This window comes from Neovison vison, chromosome 2 (assembly GCF_020171115.1).
Source record: "Neovison vison isolate M4711 chromosome 2, ASM_NN_V1, whole genome shotgun sequence".
NCBI lineage: Eukaryota > Metazoa > Chordata > Mammalia > Carnivora > Mustelidae > Neogale > Neogale vison.
In genome coordinates this window covers 81,379,118-81,393,965 of record NC_058092.1, presented here as the reverse complement: position 1 = coordinate 81,393,965, position 14,848 = coordinate 81,379,118, and the positions used below count along the sequence as shown (strand labels likewise).

The 14,848-nt window shown below is 36.4% G+C and overlaps 1 protein-coding gene across 6 annotated transcripts in view; it reads right to left on the bottom strand.

The window, feature by feature from the left end:
- Positions 1-3,468: 3,468 nt before the first annotated feature.
- Positions 3,469-14,848, bottom strand: part of LOC122900220 (TLC domain-containing protein 4-like) — a 92,327-nt gene continuing 80,947 nt past the window's right edge. For all 6 annotated transcript variants that reach the window (XM_044238726.1, XM_044238727.1, XM_044238725.1 and 3 more), the window contains exon 7: positions 3,469-3,947. In XM_044238726.1, coding sequence (XP_044094661.1) covers positions 3,629-3,947 — 319 coding nt within the window. In that variant the 3' untranslated portion in view covers positions 3,469-3,628. The remainder of the gene's footprint in view (positions 3,948-14,848) is intronic.

The following is a 14,848-nucleotide window of genomic DNA, read 5'->3' as shown; positions in this document are numbered from 1 at the left end:
GGTTTGTGTCTGTGCCCAAGGTTTCTAGACACAGGAGGGGTCTCGCTGCTGTGCTGGATAGTACCTATGGAGAAACACTGTGCCACATTTCTGACAAAATTGTAGGAGTTTGCTTCTTCTGGAACCCAAGACACACAAACACATAGTGTTCTATGAAGTATAACTGATGAGGCCAACAATGACATGGATTTCTCAATTTTCAAGTGACAGACTCAACCACTGAAAGCCAATTTGTATGTTTATTTCCATACTGGAGTTAAGAGTAACCTAGAAACTGAAATTTATTCAAACATTTATTTTAATAGTGCCTTTCAGGACATGTTTATTTCCCTTAAAAATGAAAGAGAACAAATATGAGTATGACAACACTTTCCCCTTGATATTTCCACAACAAGACTGTTTCTAACGCATGTTGACAAATGGTGTAACCAACCATAAAACTGGCCCTTCACGTCCATGAAGAACTGTTCTCCAAACACCCAACGCACTTCACAGAAAGTGTACAATCTAAAAACTGACACTTCTGCAAAAAGTTGAGTCAAACAGATTAAAACTTAGAAAAGAATTTGACTCAAACACCTATAAATGAGGCAGTTTTTAAAACTAGACCTTTATAATCGTACTGGGGCATCCATGGTATATCAATCACCCTCAGGAATGGTGAAGACATTATTATTTCTCTAAACATAGCACTAACCCATGAAACAACAAAACTAAACAGCTGGAATAAAAATTGCGTCTTAACCTACTATAAGGTATCAAGACACAACTTACGCAGGAGTTAATTTTTTTGCACTCATATATGACTTCATTTTGAATTTTAAATAAATGCAAACAATACTCACTAGAAGGATTTCAGAGACAAGAATGCAAATTCTACAAATTCAAGCTCATAATTTTTAAATTTTCCCAAACAAAATATCAGATGCAGAATCTATGATCTTGCATGCTATTCAGTTGATTTTCATTCACTTTCAAAATTTTGTAAGAATTGTTATTTTTTAGCCTACTACACATTCAAAGAACATCTTTATAGTTATAGGTTGTCACTAATCTTTTTCTATAAAAATAGAGCTGCTTAAAAATTTATACCAATTTGCTTTTATTTGCTACAAATATTTTAATAGTTGTTAAATTCAGAATGCCTAATAGAATCATTTAAATTAATCTGTGTAGTCAAAATACTTAATATGTAAAATGTCTAGCAAAAGTTTGTCATTTAATAAATGAAAAATTCATCGTTTAATAAATGACATGTTCTGTCTTTAACTCCTTGTATCTTAGGTAGGTGGATACAATCACAGAACAGTGAAGTATAGCTCCTATAAAGATCTGACTTAAAGTAGTATGGCAGTTGATAGTGTCTTTTCCATTTCATGCGTGTTGTACAAGGAAATATGTAGCTTCTACTTTTGGATATTGAATATGGACGTTGAATTAGCTGTGATGCAGTCAGCATAAAATAAGAATTGCTGACTAAGGGGATAATGAACGTTAGTTCAAAACACTGATATTTTAAACACTTGTTTTGTGAGCAACTATACTAATGAAAAGTGCTATCAGTGAAAGTAAAAATAAAGTTTTAAGCATGAAATAGCAACTATAAAAACTGAAACTGCTATATGGAAACTCACTGATGAGTGAGTTTTATATTACGATACACTGCAATATATTGCTTTATATTGTCTTCATTTTGATGGTGGGTTTAAAATCTGTGTTCAGAAACTATAGAAATATCCCAAGAGTCAAAAATATTTATTTCAAGTTTTGCTTCTTTTTAAAGGAATTTCCAAAATAGTTTTCTAATATAAATGTTTTCCTTTTAAAAATCCAGTTTTCTTGCAAAAGAGCAAGAAAAGAGCAAGATAAAACCATGTGCTTTCCTACCCCCCTAAACAACCAATATGCACTTAAGTGCCTATGATGTCAAAGGTACTAAATTTGGTAACAAATTATCAATGTAATATTAGTAGCTTTAAAAACAAATACCTATACTTTACATTACTTTAATTAAGTCTTTCAAAAATAAGTGTACCTACTATAAACCAATCAATCTGATTTTCTCACTGAGTTATTGACTGAGATTTCAATTACCTTCTTTAAATGTTCTAAAACTTATCAGGCTCTCTTTGCATTAGACAGCCAAATCAAATCAAATCAAATCAAAGTCTGATCTATTCAGCCAGCCTCCCTTCACCATCCTAACATGGACAGTGAAAGTGAATCATTCTCCTGTCAGCTGAGAAACTGAGTGGATTAGATCTTTTGGTTTGGGTTCAATTAAACTCAAGCAGCCATCACTGATTAAATTTCTTTCTTTCTTAGGTAAGAACAATCATTAAAATCAAGTACTTGAGAAAAATAAATAAAGGCAGTAATAGCTAACTATATAATTCTATATTTGGGTTGTAAGAATCAAAGAAAAAGCAAACATATACTTACACATACATACACACACACACACACAAAAAAAAAAACCCAAAACCAAAAAACCAGAGTCACCAGCCATTGATCATCACATGAGACAAGGATATTAATGATTGGAATACTTGGATTAAATTATCTATTTTTTTCCTGTCCTTTAGGAAAGACAGAAATTCAAAGCACTCAAAATGTTGGTTAAGCAAGCATGGATGTAAACTGTGAGTAAAAATGTGAATACTGACTTTTTGGAGTTTTGGTCTCCTTAAGAAGAGGCCTATGTCATGTTAGGAGCATGACAAATACACATTGGATAATACTTTGGTACCGATGATGTTGGGTTCTGAACTTAGGGGAGGTTTTACAAGTAGAAATAATATATTTTTCACAGGAAAAGTGCGAGGGAAACAGAGACAGCAGTGTTAAAGCTTTTTTCTTAATGATTCCTCCTATTAGCCTAAATAGTCATACATAACATGCATTTTTAGAAAGAGGAATTTGTCCCTTAAGGAGCTCTGTTAAGATCTGTCTTAAGACTTACTATAAATTTAAAAAGCAGTATTTTGATAAAATGTTAAAAATAGAAATAATAAAGTGACATCTGAAATGTTTAAAAATTAAAGAAGTATTTCCATGACTGAACTAATATTCCCAAAGTAAGCAAAATACTTCACCACTCATAAATGACAGCATATCTAAACAAAAAATATATCATTTCTAACAGCCGAAGAGAACATTTCAACAATTTAGAAATTAAGCCCTAAATGGGTATTGACAGCCACAGTGGGAAATGAGTGCAGTACAACAAAAGGTTGAGAGCTATTTACACATATAAAAGCAGTTCCCATCTTTCAGCAAAACTGATGACATAAAACCAAGTGCACCCAATAAGCACAGTTGTCTTTTCACAGAGAAAAATACCAATGCAGGTTAACAGATTTCTGAAAAGATTCACCATTATATGTATAATTTTTTATTTAAATCTTTAAGATTTTATCCATGCTTACAATGCAGAAGAAAAACAGAAAAGAAATCTTGGAATAAAAACTAAGTTTTAGTTTCTCTTTTCTAAAGATTAAAAAAAAAAAGCATTGAAACCCTTGTTAACAAATATAATTAATAAGAAGTACTAGAACATGCCAAGAATTCATCCTATCAGTAGATATAATGTGGGTAGTAAGGAAGTATGCTTATCAGTAGCCCACCTTTAGTCAAGTTTTCCATTCTGCAGACTACTTTTGGCTTTCTCTTGTCTGATGAGAGAGATGACTTTGATGCAACCCTTTGTAATTTTGATCATCCACATGACATTCATCACATCCAAAACAACACAAGTAGAGATCCAGGAACATTGGATTAAAAATCCAAGCCTTATGTAGGCTTCTGTTCCTAACAAGGAATATATGTAACTATAAAAAGGAGGTATTGGAACAATCCGTACGATGAAGAACACCACTGTCATGAGTATTCCATTGATGACGTTAGCCTTGGAAAACTTAGGATACTTCAGAGCTTCAAAGAACCACCTGGAAAAAAATTTCAAAAGCATCACATTTACTCTGCATCTCCAAATATTAACTTTTTAAATTTAGTTTTTAGTTTTTAAAATTCAGTGAACATCCTCCTAAGATCTATATAGAGAGGCAAAGGGCCTAGAATAGCCAACACAATTCTGAAAAGGAAGAAAGTTGGCAGACTTGTACTACCCACTTCAAGACTGACTTACTATATAAAGCTACAGTATTCAAGACAGCATAGCATTGGTAAAAGAACAAATAGATCAACAGTGTTAGCCCAGAAATAGACCTACACAAATTTACTCAACTGATTTTTGACTACAGTATAAAGGTAATTTAATGGAGAAGGAATAGTTTTTCCAACAAACAACTGGAACAATTGGATATTCATATGCAGAAAAATGAATGTAGGCAGAGACATCACATTTTACACAAAAATTAACTCAAAAGGAGTCACAGCCTTAAACATAAAACGAAAAACTATGAAACTTCTAGAAGAAAACATAGGGGAAAATCTGTATGATCTTGGGTTTGGTAATTGTACTTTAGATATAAGACCAAAAGCAAAATCACAGAAAAACATATTGTTACAAAAAGTACTCTTAGTAAAATTAAAAACTTGCTCTGTGAAAGGCACTGTTAAAACAGAATAAAAAGACATCGATGCACTGGGAGAAAATATTTACAAAATACATATAGCATAAAGTACTTGTATCCAAAAATATAAAAAGAAGTCTTAAAACAATAATAAGGCAACAACCCAATTCAAACATGGGCAAAATACCTTAAACACCTCATCAAATAAGATATACAAAAGGAAAATAAGAATATAAGGTGTTCACAATCATTTGTCATTAGAAGACTGTAAATTAAAACTATGAGATACTACTATATACCTATAAAAATGGTTAAAATCCAAAATTCTAGCAATACCAATTGCTAGCAAGGATATGGAACAACAGGAATTTTAAAGCCTTGCTAGCAGGAATAAAATGATAAAGCCACTTTGGAAAACAATATGGCAGTTATAACACTAAACATGTTTATAGCACATAATCCAGCAATCACTCTCCTAGGTATTTTTCCAACTGATTTGAAAATTAAGTCCACACAAAAAAATTACACACAAATGTTTACACCAGGTTTATTTATAACTGCAAAATACTGGAAGCAAGCAAACAACCAAGATGTTATTCAATAGGTGAATGGAGGGGGCACCTGGGTGGTTCAGTGGGTTAAACATCTGCCTTCAGCTCAGGTCATGATTTCAGGGTCCTGGGATCGAAACTCATGTCAGGCTCTCTGCTCAGCTGGGAGTCTGCTTCTCCCTTTCACTCTCCTTCTGCTCTCCCCTGATCTCTCTCAAGATAAGAAAACTGGATAAGCAAATTGTGGTATATCCACATAACACAATGCCATTCAGCAATAAAAAGGATAAGCTACCAATTTACATAACCACATGGATGACTCTTAAATGCATATTACTAAATGAAAGGAACCATCTGAAAATGCTACTCCCAGTATGATTCCATTTATATAACATTTCAGAAAAAGCAAAACTAAAAAGACAGAAAACAGGTCAGTAGTTGCCAGAGGTTCAGGGAGAGAGGAAGAGAGTGGAGTAAGTGAAGCATAAAAGATAATTTAGGGTGGTGAAACAATTCTGTATAATACTGTATTGGTGAGTATATGATGTTATGCATTTGTCAAAATCCACAGAACAGCATGAAGAGTATGTACAAATTTTAAAATGTCACTTAGGAGGCTGGAGGTGCCAGGATGGAATCTAGACTGTGACAATAATCTAACTGCTTTACAAATACATATATAACCTCACTGTAGGAAGTGGGGTCAAAACAGGTAATCTAAGTAACTGTGAAAATTTATGGTAGCTGTAAGACTAAAGACAAAAGAAACTGTACACATGCACTGTACTCCAGTTGGTAAAGTTTTATGTCATGGAAGAACAGGTTAATAATTCTGAAACCATTATACATATACATTGGGATTTAGCAAATAAGTACATCGGTTTGATAGTGAAGTGGGGTCCAAGTGTCTCACTGCTCAAGTGGAAAGTTACAGACAAGTGAGTGGAAAAGGCTAGACTGATCCATATGCTACTGGATTACAGTTGAAAATATCAGTGTGAACTCATTTAGCTTAATATAAATACGGATGTAGCAGAAATAATTATAGCTAGCTATGTATACAGAGGTTAGTATACTTCCAAGTTGTCACCTGGAAGAACATAGAAACAATGACGCCCCACAGTAATGAGCAGACCCAGGGCCTAGATCTTGGTTTCTAATACCATTCTCCAACAAAAGGAACCAGGGCTCCTTGAGACACGGCTGATTCTAGGGCTGGAACAGAGAATATACACTAAGAATCCAGCATATTTTTTACTGCCAGAAAGTAAGGAAGTACTCAAGAACCAAAATGGTGAGGTTCTACCAAAGGTACACAGAAACCAACCGAAAGAGCTCAATGGCAAAAGCTCTAACATTTTGAACAAATAATAAATAAATAATGCAGTACTAGATTAAAACCACCTGAAGCGTAAACAGATATCCATGAATCCATAGTATTATAAATGAATGAAGGAATGAGTGATTGGAAGAGAAAAGATAAATATCCTATGCAGAATAATTACAAATAATTTCTGTAGATCCTGCACTCTCAATGAAATAATGTGTAACTCCCCACTCCCCAAAAGGGGAGCTACTCACAGTGACTTATTTCCAAAGTTCAGGATAGAAGGCAAGTGGGATAGAAAGAGTACCTTTAAAAATGAAAAATCTGACAAACCCTCTTCAGCCAGGTGAACAGGGAAAACATCCAGCGTTAAGTCGTGTTTATAGCAGGGAGGCCTAACGTGCTGCCATGAGAATGGCACTTTACTTCTGTAGTCTTCCTCCCAAAACCCCATAACCCAAGTCTAATCATGAGGAAAAACATCAGAGAAATCCAAAATGAGAAATATTCCACAAAACACCTGACCAGTACTCAAAAACACCTCAAAAAACAACCCAAGTCTGAGGGACTGTCACAACAAAGAGGAGTCTAAGGAGATATAACTAAATGTAACATGGTATCCTGGAGGGGGTCCTGGTTCAGGATAGACAAAGCTTGGGAATTCTGAATACAGTACAGACTTTGGTTAATAATAATGTATCAGTATTAGTTCATGAATTGTGACAAATGTACCCTACTAATGTAAGACCTCCTTCTTGTTCCATCTAGATAGATTCTTTTGTCTCTCTCACCAACATGCTCAGTTCTTCCTAATCCAAACGTCTCTCCTCTGCTCATCTTCCCTATCACCCTTTCTGAAAGAGAAGTCAACAGTATATTCACAAACATTCTTGCTCCACTTCACAACCCAGTACAATACAATCACATTCCCCTACAAAAGAAATTGGTCACCAGTGGCTTCTCCATACCCAAGACAATGGGTCTGTCTTAGCCTCCATCCTAAGTGGCCTTTCTATAGCATACAACATTGCCAACCATCATAATTCCATCTCTCCTGACCTCCATGATACTATTTTCCTCTTGGTTCTTAACTACACTTTCTCAGTCTCTGCTTCCTCTGCCTGTACCTTAAATATTTGTGCCTCCCAAGCATCATTCCCTTCTCTATGCATTACCAAGGACATTTCAGCCACTCTCAAGGGCTCAACATCCTAACATTAGTCTCTAATTTCAAGTCCTCTCTCAAGGTCTACTTGTAGTTCCAGATTTTTAATTTATTGTTGAACATTTTCACCTCATTTATTGGTGAGCATTTCACAAATCACAAATTCTCATATATGCCCAAAACTCAACATGCCTGGAACCAATACCTTATTCCTTGCCTAACCACTCCTCCCCACCACTGCCACAGAAAACTGACTGTTTCTCTTCTGATCCTCCCAATCATTTGTGGGTTTTCTGATAGATGGAAACATTTTTATTTTCATGAATAAACCCCATTTTAGTATAAACATTAAGGAATTTGCATAAGCAAACTTTCATAATAACACTAAGCTATAGAAAATTGGTTTGTATAATTAAATGGTTATATTTCAGGGAGCTGGATAAGACTGGAAAGAGCCCAAAGGCCATCATTTCAATACAGTTTGTATGTTAGCGTATCATGAGCATCCCAGTGTCTGCTTTTCTTAGTTCAAATTCAGGTCTTTCTGTGGAAAACGTGTGTGTGTGTGTGTGTGTGTGTGTGTGTGGTCTGCAGATTCTATTTATTTATTTTAAAAACTGAAGTATAATTGGCATAGCACAGTATATTAGTTTCAAGTGTACAACATAGTGTACCACACTGTGCTACTAACTACAAATAGTGTAAAGACAAGTATTATATGGTATAATTCACATCTGGAAAAAGCAGAAGGGGCTCCCTGCAGGTAGAGAAAGAAAGAAAAAAGTGAGAAAAGAGGATGAAAGCAAAAAACCAGTCCCTACACAGCACTGGTTCAGTGAGTTTTTGCAGTTCAGAGTTGAGAGTCAGAAGGTTGAATGAGCCTTGGGAAAGCTGCAGGGTCCGGGAGATATTGTGAGTTCAAGAGGAGCGAAGAGAATTTTAAGAAGTGTTGCTGTGAGTAACAAACTGGATCTTTGTTGACATCCTTGGAAAAACTCCAATAAGGTTTTGGATGGCTGTACTGTTTCTGGGACTCTACACAGAGACTGGGCAGTAAACTGACCCTAGTTATATCTTGGTTGCAAATGTCATTCTTTCAGGCATGTAAACACTGGTGTTTAATAAATATTAACTCTGAAATTTTAGGGATTCAGAAACTTAATTTTAGAAAAGTTATCTTCTGCCCCAATGTTATTTTGGCTCCCCTTCTTCTAAACTATTCCTTCATTATCTTTTCTCCCTTGTCTTATGCTTCCATTCTAGACACTCAACTTATCCTCTCAATGCCATCTTTTCTCATGGCTTCAAATGTCACCTCTATCTGATCATTCCAGAATTCCTCTCTGTACCTCTCGCTACATTTCCACTCAGATGCTCTGTTTGTCCTCTTACTGAACAGCTCCAAAACAAACCCACCACCTTACCTCTAGTCTTCTCTTGCCTCATCTCTTTTCATGGGCCCATCCTTCAAATGTACAGACAGCAGAGAAATTATCCTAAACTCGTCCCTTTTCTCTATCTCTAATTTCTCACCCATTGCCAATTTCGCTTTTTCTTCCCTGAAAATCTCTAATCTGTCATCTTTTCTCTATCTCCACAGCCTAATTTGGGGCTCCTATTTATTTTACAGACTAATGAAATTATACCATTCATTCACACAACTAAGAGCTGTCTGCTAACTTTCTAACACAATCTTTTGCCTCCAGTCTTCCAATCCATCCTACAAATACCAAAAACTACAATTACTCAGTGCTCTCTTCAGAATGTCTTCCTCCACTGGTATACATCCTCTCTGTCCACCAGGTCAAGTGCAATCAGCTCTCTCTGACACTCAACACCCTCTCTGTTTTGCCACCTTCCTCCTAGACATACTTTTTGATTCCACAAGTTTAGGCTTCTCTTTCATAGAGTATGATTATTCCACTTTTTTAAAACTTATGTTCATTCCTTCTTCCTTGAATGGAGGGTCTCCCATCCCCACCCACTTCTAAAAACATCCTAAAACATTTTAAGAATATGTTCTGCCTTCTCTATGAAGGCTTGTATGACAAATATCAATTAATAATAGATCTTAAAATGTGGTCCATGAACCCCTGAGACTTTTTGCAGGGTGTACAAGGGAAAACTTTTTATAATATTAAAATATTATCCACATTGCTCCCTGTGCTAACTTCTACAATGACAGTGCAAAGCACTGGTAGATAAAATTACTGGCATCTTAGCACAAATCATAGCTATGGCACAAGATGGTACTAGTGGACATTGTATTCTTTACAGCCATACACTGGCAATTTTAAAAACAAAACAAGGGAGGGGGGAAAAGTTACAAAAGGGGGGAAAACTGGAGAATGTCCCTGAAGAAGAAGAATAATTTCATTGCATCATGACCTTTGAGTATATCTTTTTAATATTCTGTGTGATAAAATGAGAAGTATACATAACACACTTCTGCTGCAAAGTATAACAGCTGTCTGAAGGGAAAAAACCCTTGAATGATGATTTGAATTATGAGCTAAACTACATGTCTTTTCCATAGAACACCATTTTTACTTGAAAAAAACAACTGAAAAACTATGTTATTTAGACTTGGGTATTTGGCAGGCATTTTCTCAAGAGTGAAAAGTGAGTTTGTCACATTGAGAAAAGAAGCTTGTCAGTATTTGTTGCCAATAACAAAATTTGAACTTTCAAATGAAAATCAGAATTTTGGAAAAAATTCTGTCTGGAAAAAGGCTTTGATAGCCTCCCAAGATTAGAGATTTTTTAAATGAGATCAGTGGTGACATTAACTACTGTGAGGTTTTTTTAATATTACTAATAAATGTACCAACATTTGGAATGCCTACACAACTCAGTGGACCAAATAACCAAGTGACCAAGGCATGATGTTACATAATTATGCATGGGCAAAAGATTCAAAGCACAAAGAGACCAATGAATCTGAATGTAACTATGTATGGAAAGTTCATTGATACAGTTTCAGATTCTACATTTAACTAAGCTTTAAGAAACTACCTCTTGGTATGTTTCAGCGTAATGTTAGAGAAGAATATCCTTGAATACTTCAAAAGGCTTCTCAAATACTTCTACCTTTTCCTACTACATTATTAACTCTGAGAGGCTGGGTTTTTTTTTTTCATAAGCTTCAACCAAAACAACATTTCACAACACATTGACAACAGAGGCAGCCTTGAGAATCCATCTAAATACCACCATGCTAGACGTTAGGAAGATTTGTAAAAATGTACATCCATGACACTGTTCCCACTAAAATTTTTTTTCAATTTGGCAATGTAGTTATTTTTTGCAAAAAAATAAAAACAAAAACAAAAAAACCCACATTATATTTACATAAAATATTATTGTTACTATTAATGAATTAATAAATATTTTTAATGTTGCAGTTTTAACTTCCAATCTGGCAAATATCAACAGATAGAAGCCCACGAAAATAAAAGTTCATTCAAGTCCTCAGTAATTGTGAGATCAACAAGTTTGAGACCAGCTGTTTTATAACATTAATACCAGCACATTTTTCTTGCCCCTTTTCACATAATGTCTTGTTTTACTAGCTCATTATTTCATATTTAAGTCCTACTTTTTCAAATGTAGACCCGCCACCAGACACCAAATTTGAAGATCCCAGAAGGCAGGGACCGGGACATTTAGGTACTAAGGAGTTATTTAGGAAATACTGAATTAACATATTAAGAAGAATATGTACAAAGTTCTTATCAGCTATTTAATTTTAACAGCAATATATAAATATGTCCTCATAGCAATGAAAGGCATTTAGGCAAGAAAGAAGTTATCACCACTGAAATACTTTAATAAAAAGAAACCTGATGCAGGGCTATAACTCAGCAGCAGAAATGTAACTGAAGCCCAGGTGTCTGAGCTTTATTTCAGTCTTCTTTTCCTTTATAACCCACCACATGCATCCCATGTGCCTTCTTAAATTATACAGAGCTTTAAAATAGAGAAAACATTAAAATATCCCAAACCATAAAGAAAACAATTAACCAACAGAAAACTCTAAGAGAGCTTCAGTAGCTGCACTCAGTTTTGTTATGATCTCCTTGTTGCATTATACCATTTCCTGTTCCCATTTCAACCACACTTCTCCTTTTCTTAATTTACTAAAGACTCAAGGCTAAAGATAAAGGTATAAAATTAAACTATTTCTAATTTCATGAGTTCTCAAAGAGTTTCCAACGAAAACGAATTGAAGTTCCTTTAAGCACCGGAGTTAATTTTCTCCTGCTTTAAAATCTCATATTCTGAATCATATTTACGAGATGGACATTGTTAGAACTTAACTTATCACCTCTTGGGGGTCATTTTTTCAATAAGTAATTAAATGGCTACTATGTGCCAGACAATAAGTGCTGGACCACTCAAACTTTAACAAAATTTTGCCCTTGATCTAATGAAACACAGAGATGAGTAAGAAACAGAAAAAAAGAGTGAGTGAGAGAGAATATTATCATAAAACACACTAATCATATTGGTGTAACTGTATGTCACTATTATGGAGGCACAGGTGAGGGACACCCAACCCAACCTGAGAGAGATGGGGTTTAGTGATGGAAATAATCCTCAGGCTGGGTTGTGAAGGATGAGTAAGGAGCCAGGAGACCTTTCTACATATGGACAAGTTGGAAAGAGAGGAGATTTTTGAGGGAGGGAAATGCAGCAGAAAGAGTAACAGATGTACTTGGAAAGTGTTCTGTGTCCCATTAAAGAGCCCACATTTTATCCTGTAAGCAGCAGGAGTCACTGAGGGGATTCAACCAGGGAAGCTGCATGTTCATTTTTGTGTTTTAGAGAGATCATCATGGAAGAGAATAACATGGAAGCAAGATAAAAGGGAGACAGCTAGACAGTTAATCTAGAGCAGGAATCACCAAAGTTCTTCCACAAATAACCAGAGAGTGGACATAGTAATAGGCTTTGGAAACTGTATAGTCTCTGTCACAACAAATGGCCTCCACTGTTGTAATGTAATAGTAATGATGTAAACAAATGAGCATAGCTGCCCTCGATAAAACTTTATTTACAAAAAACAGCAGTGCGTTTGGCCCTCGAGTCTTAAATTGCCAATCCCTGGTCTAGAACAGCACTGTCCAAAAAAACTTTCTGCAATTAATGAAAATGTTCTATAGATATGCTACCCAATTCAGCAGACTCTAGCCAAGTGGGGCTGTCAAGCACTTGAAATGTTACAAGTTAGCCTGAGGAACTGAATTTTTAATTTAATTTAAATGTAAATAATTACATGTGGCTTGCAGTTACCCTGTTCAGCAGGACAGGGTTAGAAACTGGTACAGGAGCCTAGACAAGAGATGATGGCACTGAGAGTAGAGATGGAGAGTCAGTGGCCAAGGCAAGAAATATTTTGGAGGTTATCTGGTAGGACCTAATGATGGACCAAACGTAGGTGAGGGAGAAACAGTAAAAGATGGTTCCCACATGTTGAGAAGGAGAATGAGAGAGAATGGCTGGGCCACATGCTGAACAGAGAAAGTAAGAGACTGCAGAGGGAAATACGTTGCATTCTATTTCAGACATGTTGAATTTGATGTACCACCTGGGAGGAGAAATCACTTGACTATCATCAAAGAAGTAGGTAATATTAAATATGCTCTTTTTAAAAGAGAAAGCAACTATAGCACAGGGATGTTAAATAACTTGGCCCAGGTCAGGGCACGTTAAGTGACAAGATTGAATACAACTTAAGTCCATCTGGTTTTAAAATTCATGCACAGTCCATCACATGAAAATTAGCATCACATGAAATGAGCAAACAGGTCATAGCAGACACCTTGAAAGGAGAACTCAGCCCAGGGAGAAGCATGGAGATCAGTGAGCCCAGAAGAGAGCCTTGGGGAACACCAGCATTTGCGGAACCATGTCTTACCAAGGAGGCTGAGAGAGTGTGGTCAAAGACATACAAGGATTGGATGAGTGCGGTGTCATGAAAGCAAAGGGAGTTGGGATTGAGCCCCGTGTCAGGATACCTGCTCATCAGGGTGTCTGCTTCTCCCTCTGACCCTTGCCCTCCCCCACACACTTTCTGCTCTCTCTCTCTTTTACTCTCTTTCAGATAATTTTTTTTTTTTTTTTAAAGATCAGACTAATTGCATGGTGAACATACTAATGACAGATGTCCCGATAGACTAATGGTATTTGTTGCAGGAGAGTCTCATCCATGGAATGTTTTTAGGATATAGCTAGTCTAGGTTTGCTTATGGCCAACAAACCTAGAATGCATGGATTTATGGGGTCTGATCCCCTGGAGAATGTTACATAAGCTATGTAACTAACCGAGTATTAAATGGAGATGTTTCCTAATCAAGAGAGTTCCTTCTATGTCCACAATAGGAACTATGCATACTGCTTATAGCCCTCAGAGATAACCTTATTGTGGAGTCTTCCTAACGCAAAAAGGACCCAGGGAGCCATTCAGATGATCCTGAACATCTTCCTGCCTTGCCAGTGCCTCAGGATTACTTGGATCCTCGGCTTAATACAGGGTACACTCTCTAACCCATGTGAGTCTGACATGGGTCCCAATGTCAGACATTGGGACAGTCCCAATTCTCTGGGCTATCTCTGTACTAAATCACAAAAGGGCTGCAGGTAATCGTGGGAGCCTCCCCGACTTTGGGACTTTGCCCGAAGATTTTAAAGATTGGTAAGTTTTTCAGAGATGGAAGGGAAATGGAAGATGTGAATACGGGAAGAAACTCGAGAACCACCCACAGGTGCATGAGACAGTAAGGGTTCCAAACCGACTCTAATGAACAGTAGGAAATAAGGCTGGGAACAAACAAATGGAGTACAACACAGGGAACCTCAAAGTCAGAGAAGAGTCTAAACAGGATGCAGTTTTTGGAAGAAAATAAGGTCCAGAAAGTGGATCACAGGAAGGATTATGGCGGTGGCCCTGTGAAGGACAGAAGTGAGGGTGAACCTGGAAGGAGGGAAGTCAGTTGGAAGGCTATGGCAGTAAGTGAACCATGGAGATCCTGCAGACCCTCACCTAGGACCATGGATATAGAGTGAAAGGAACAGCTAATGTTGCACATGAAAGGCATCAGCAGACCTCACTAAATGACAAGATAAGGGTCATACAGCACCATTATAAATCCACTGGCAAATAAAAGCATCTACCTTCCTCCAGAGATGGATGGAACTTAATTTCCTTTCGCCCTCATCTCCTTGAGAGTGGGCTATCCTTCATATCTTGCTTTTAAAGAACAGAGTA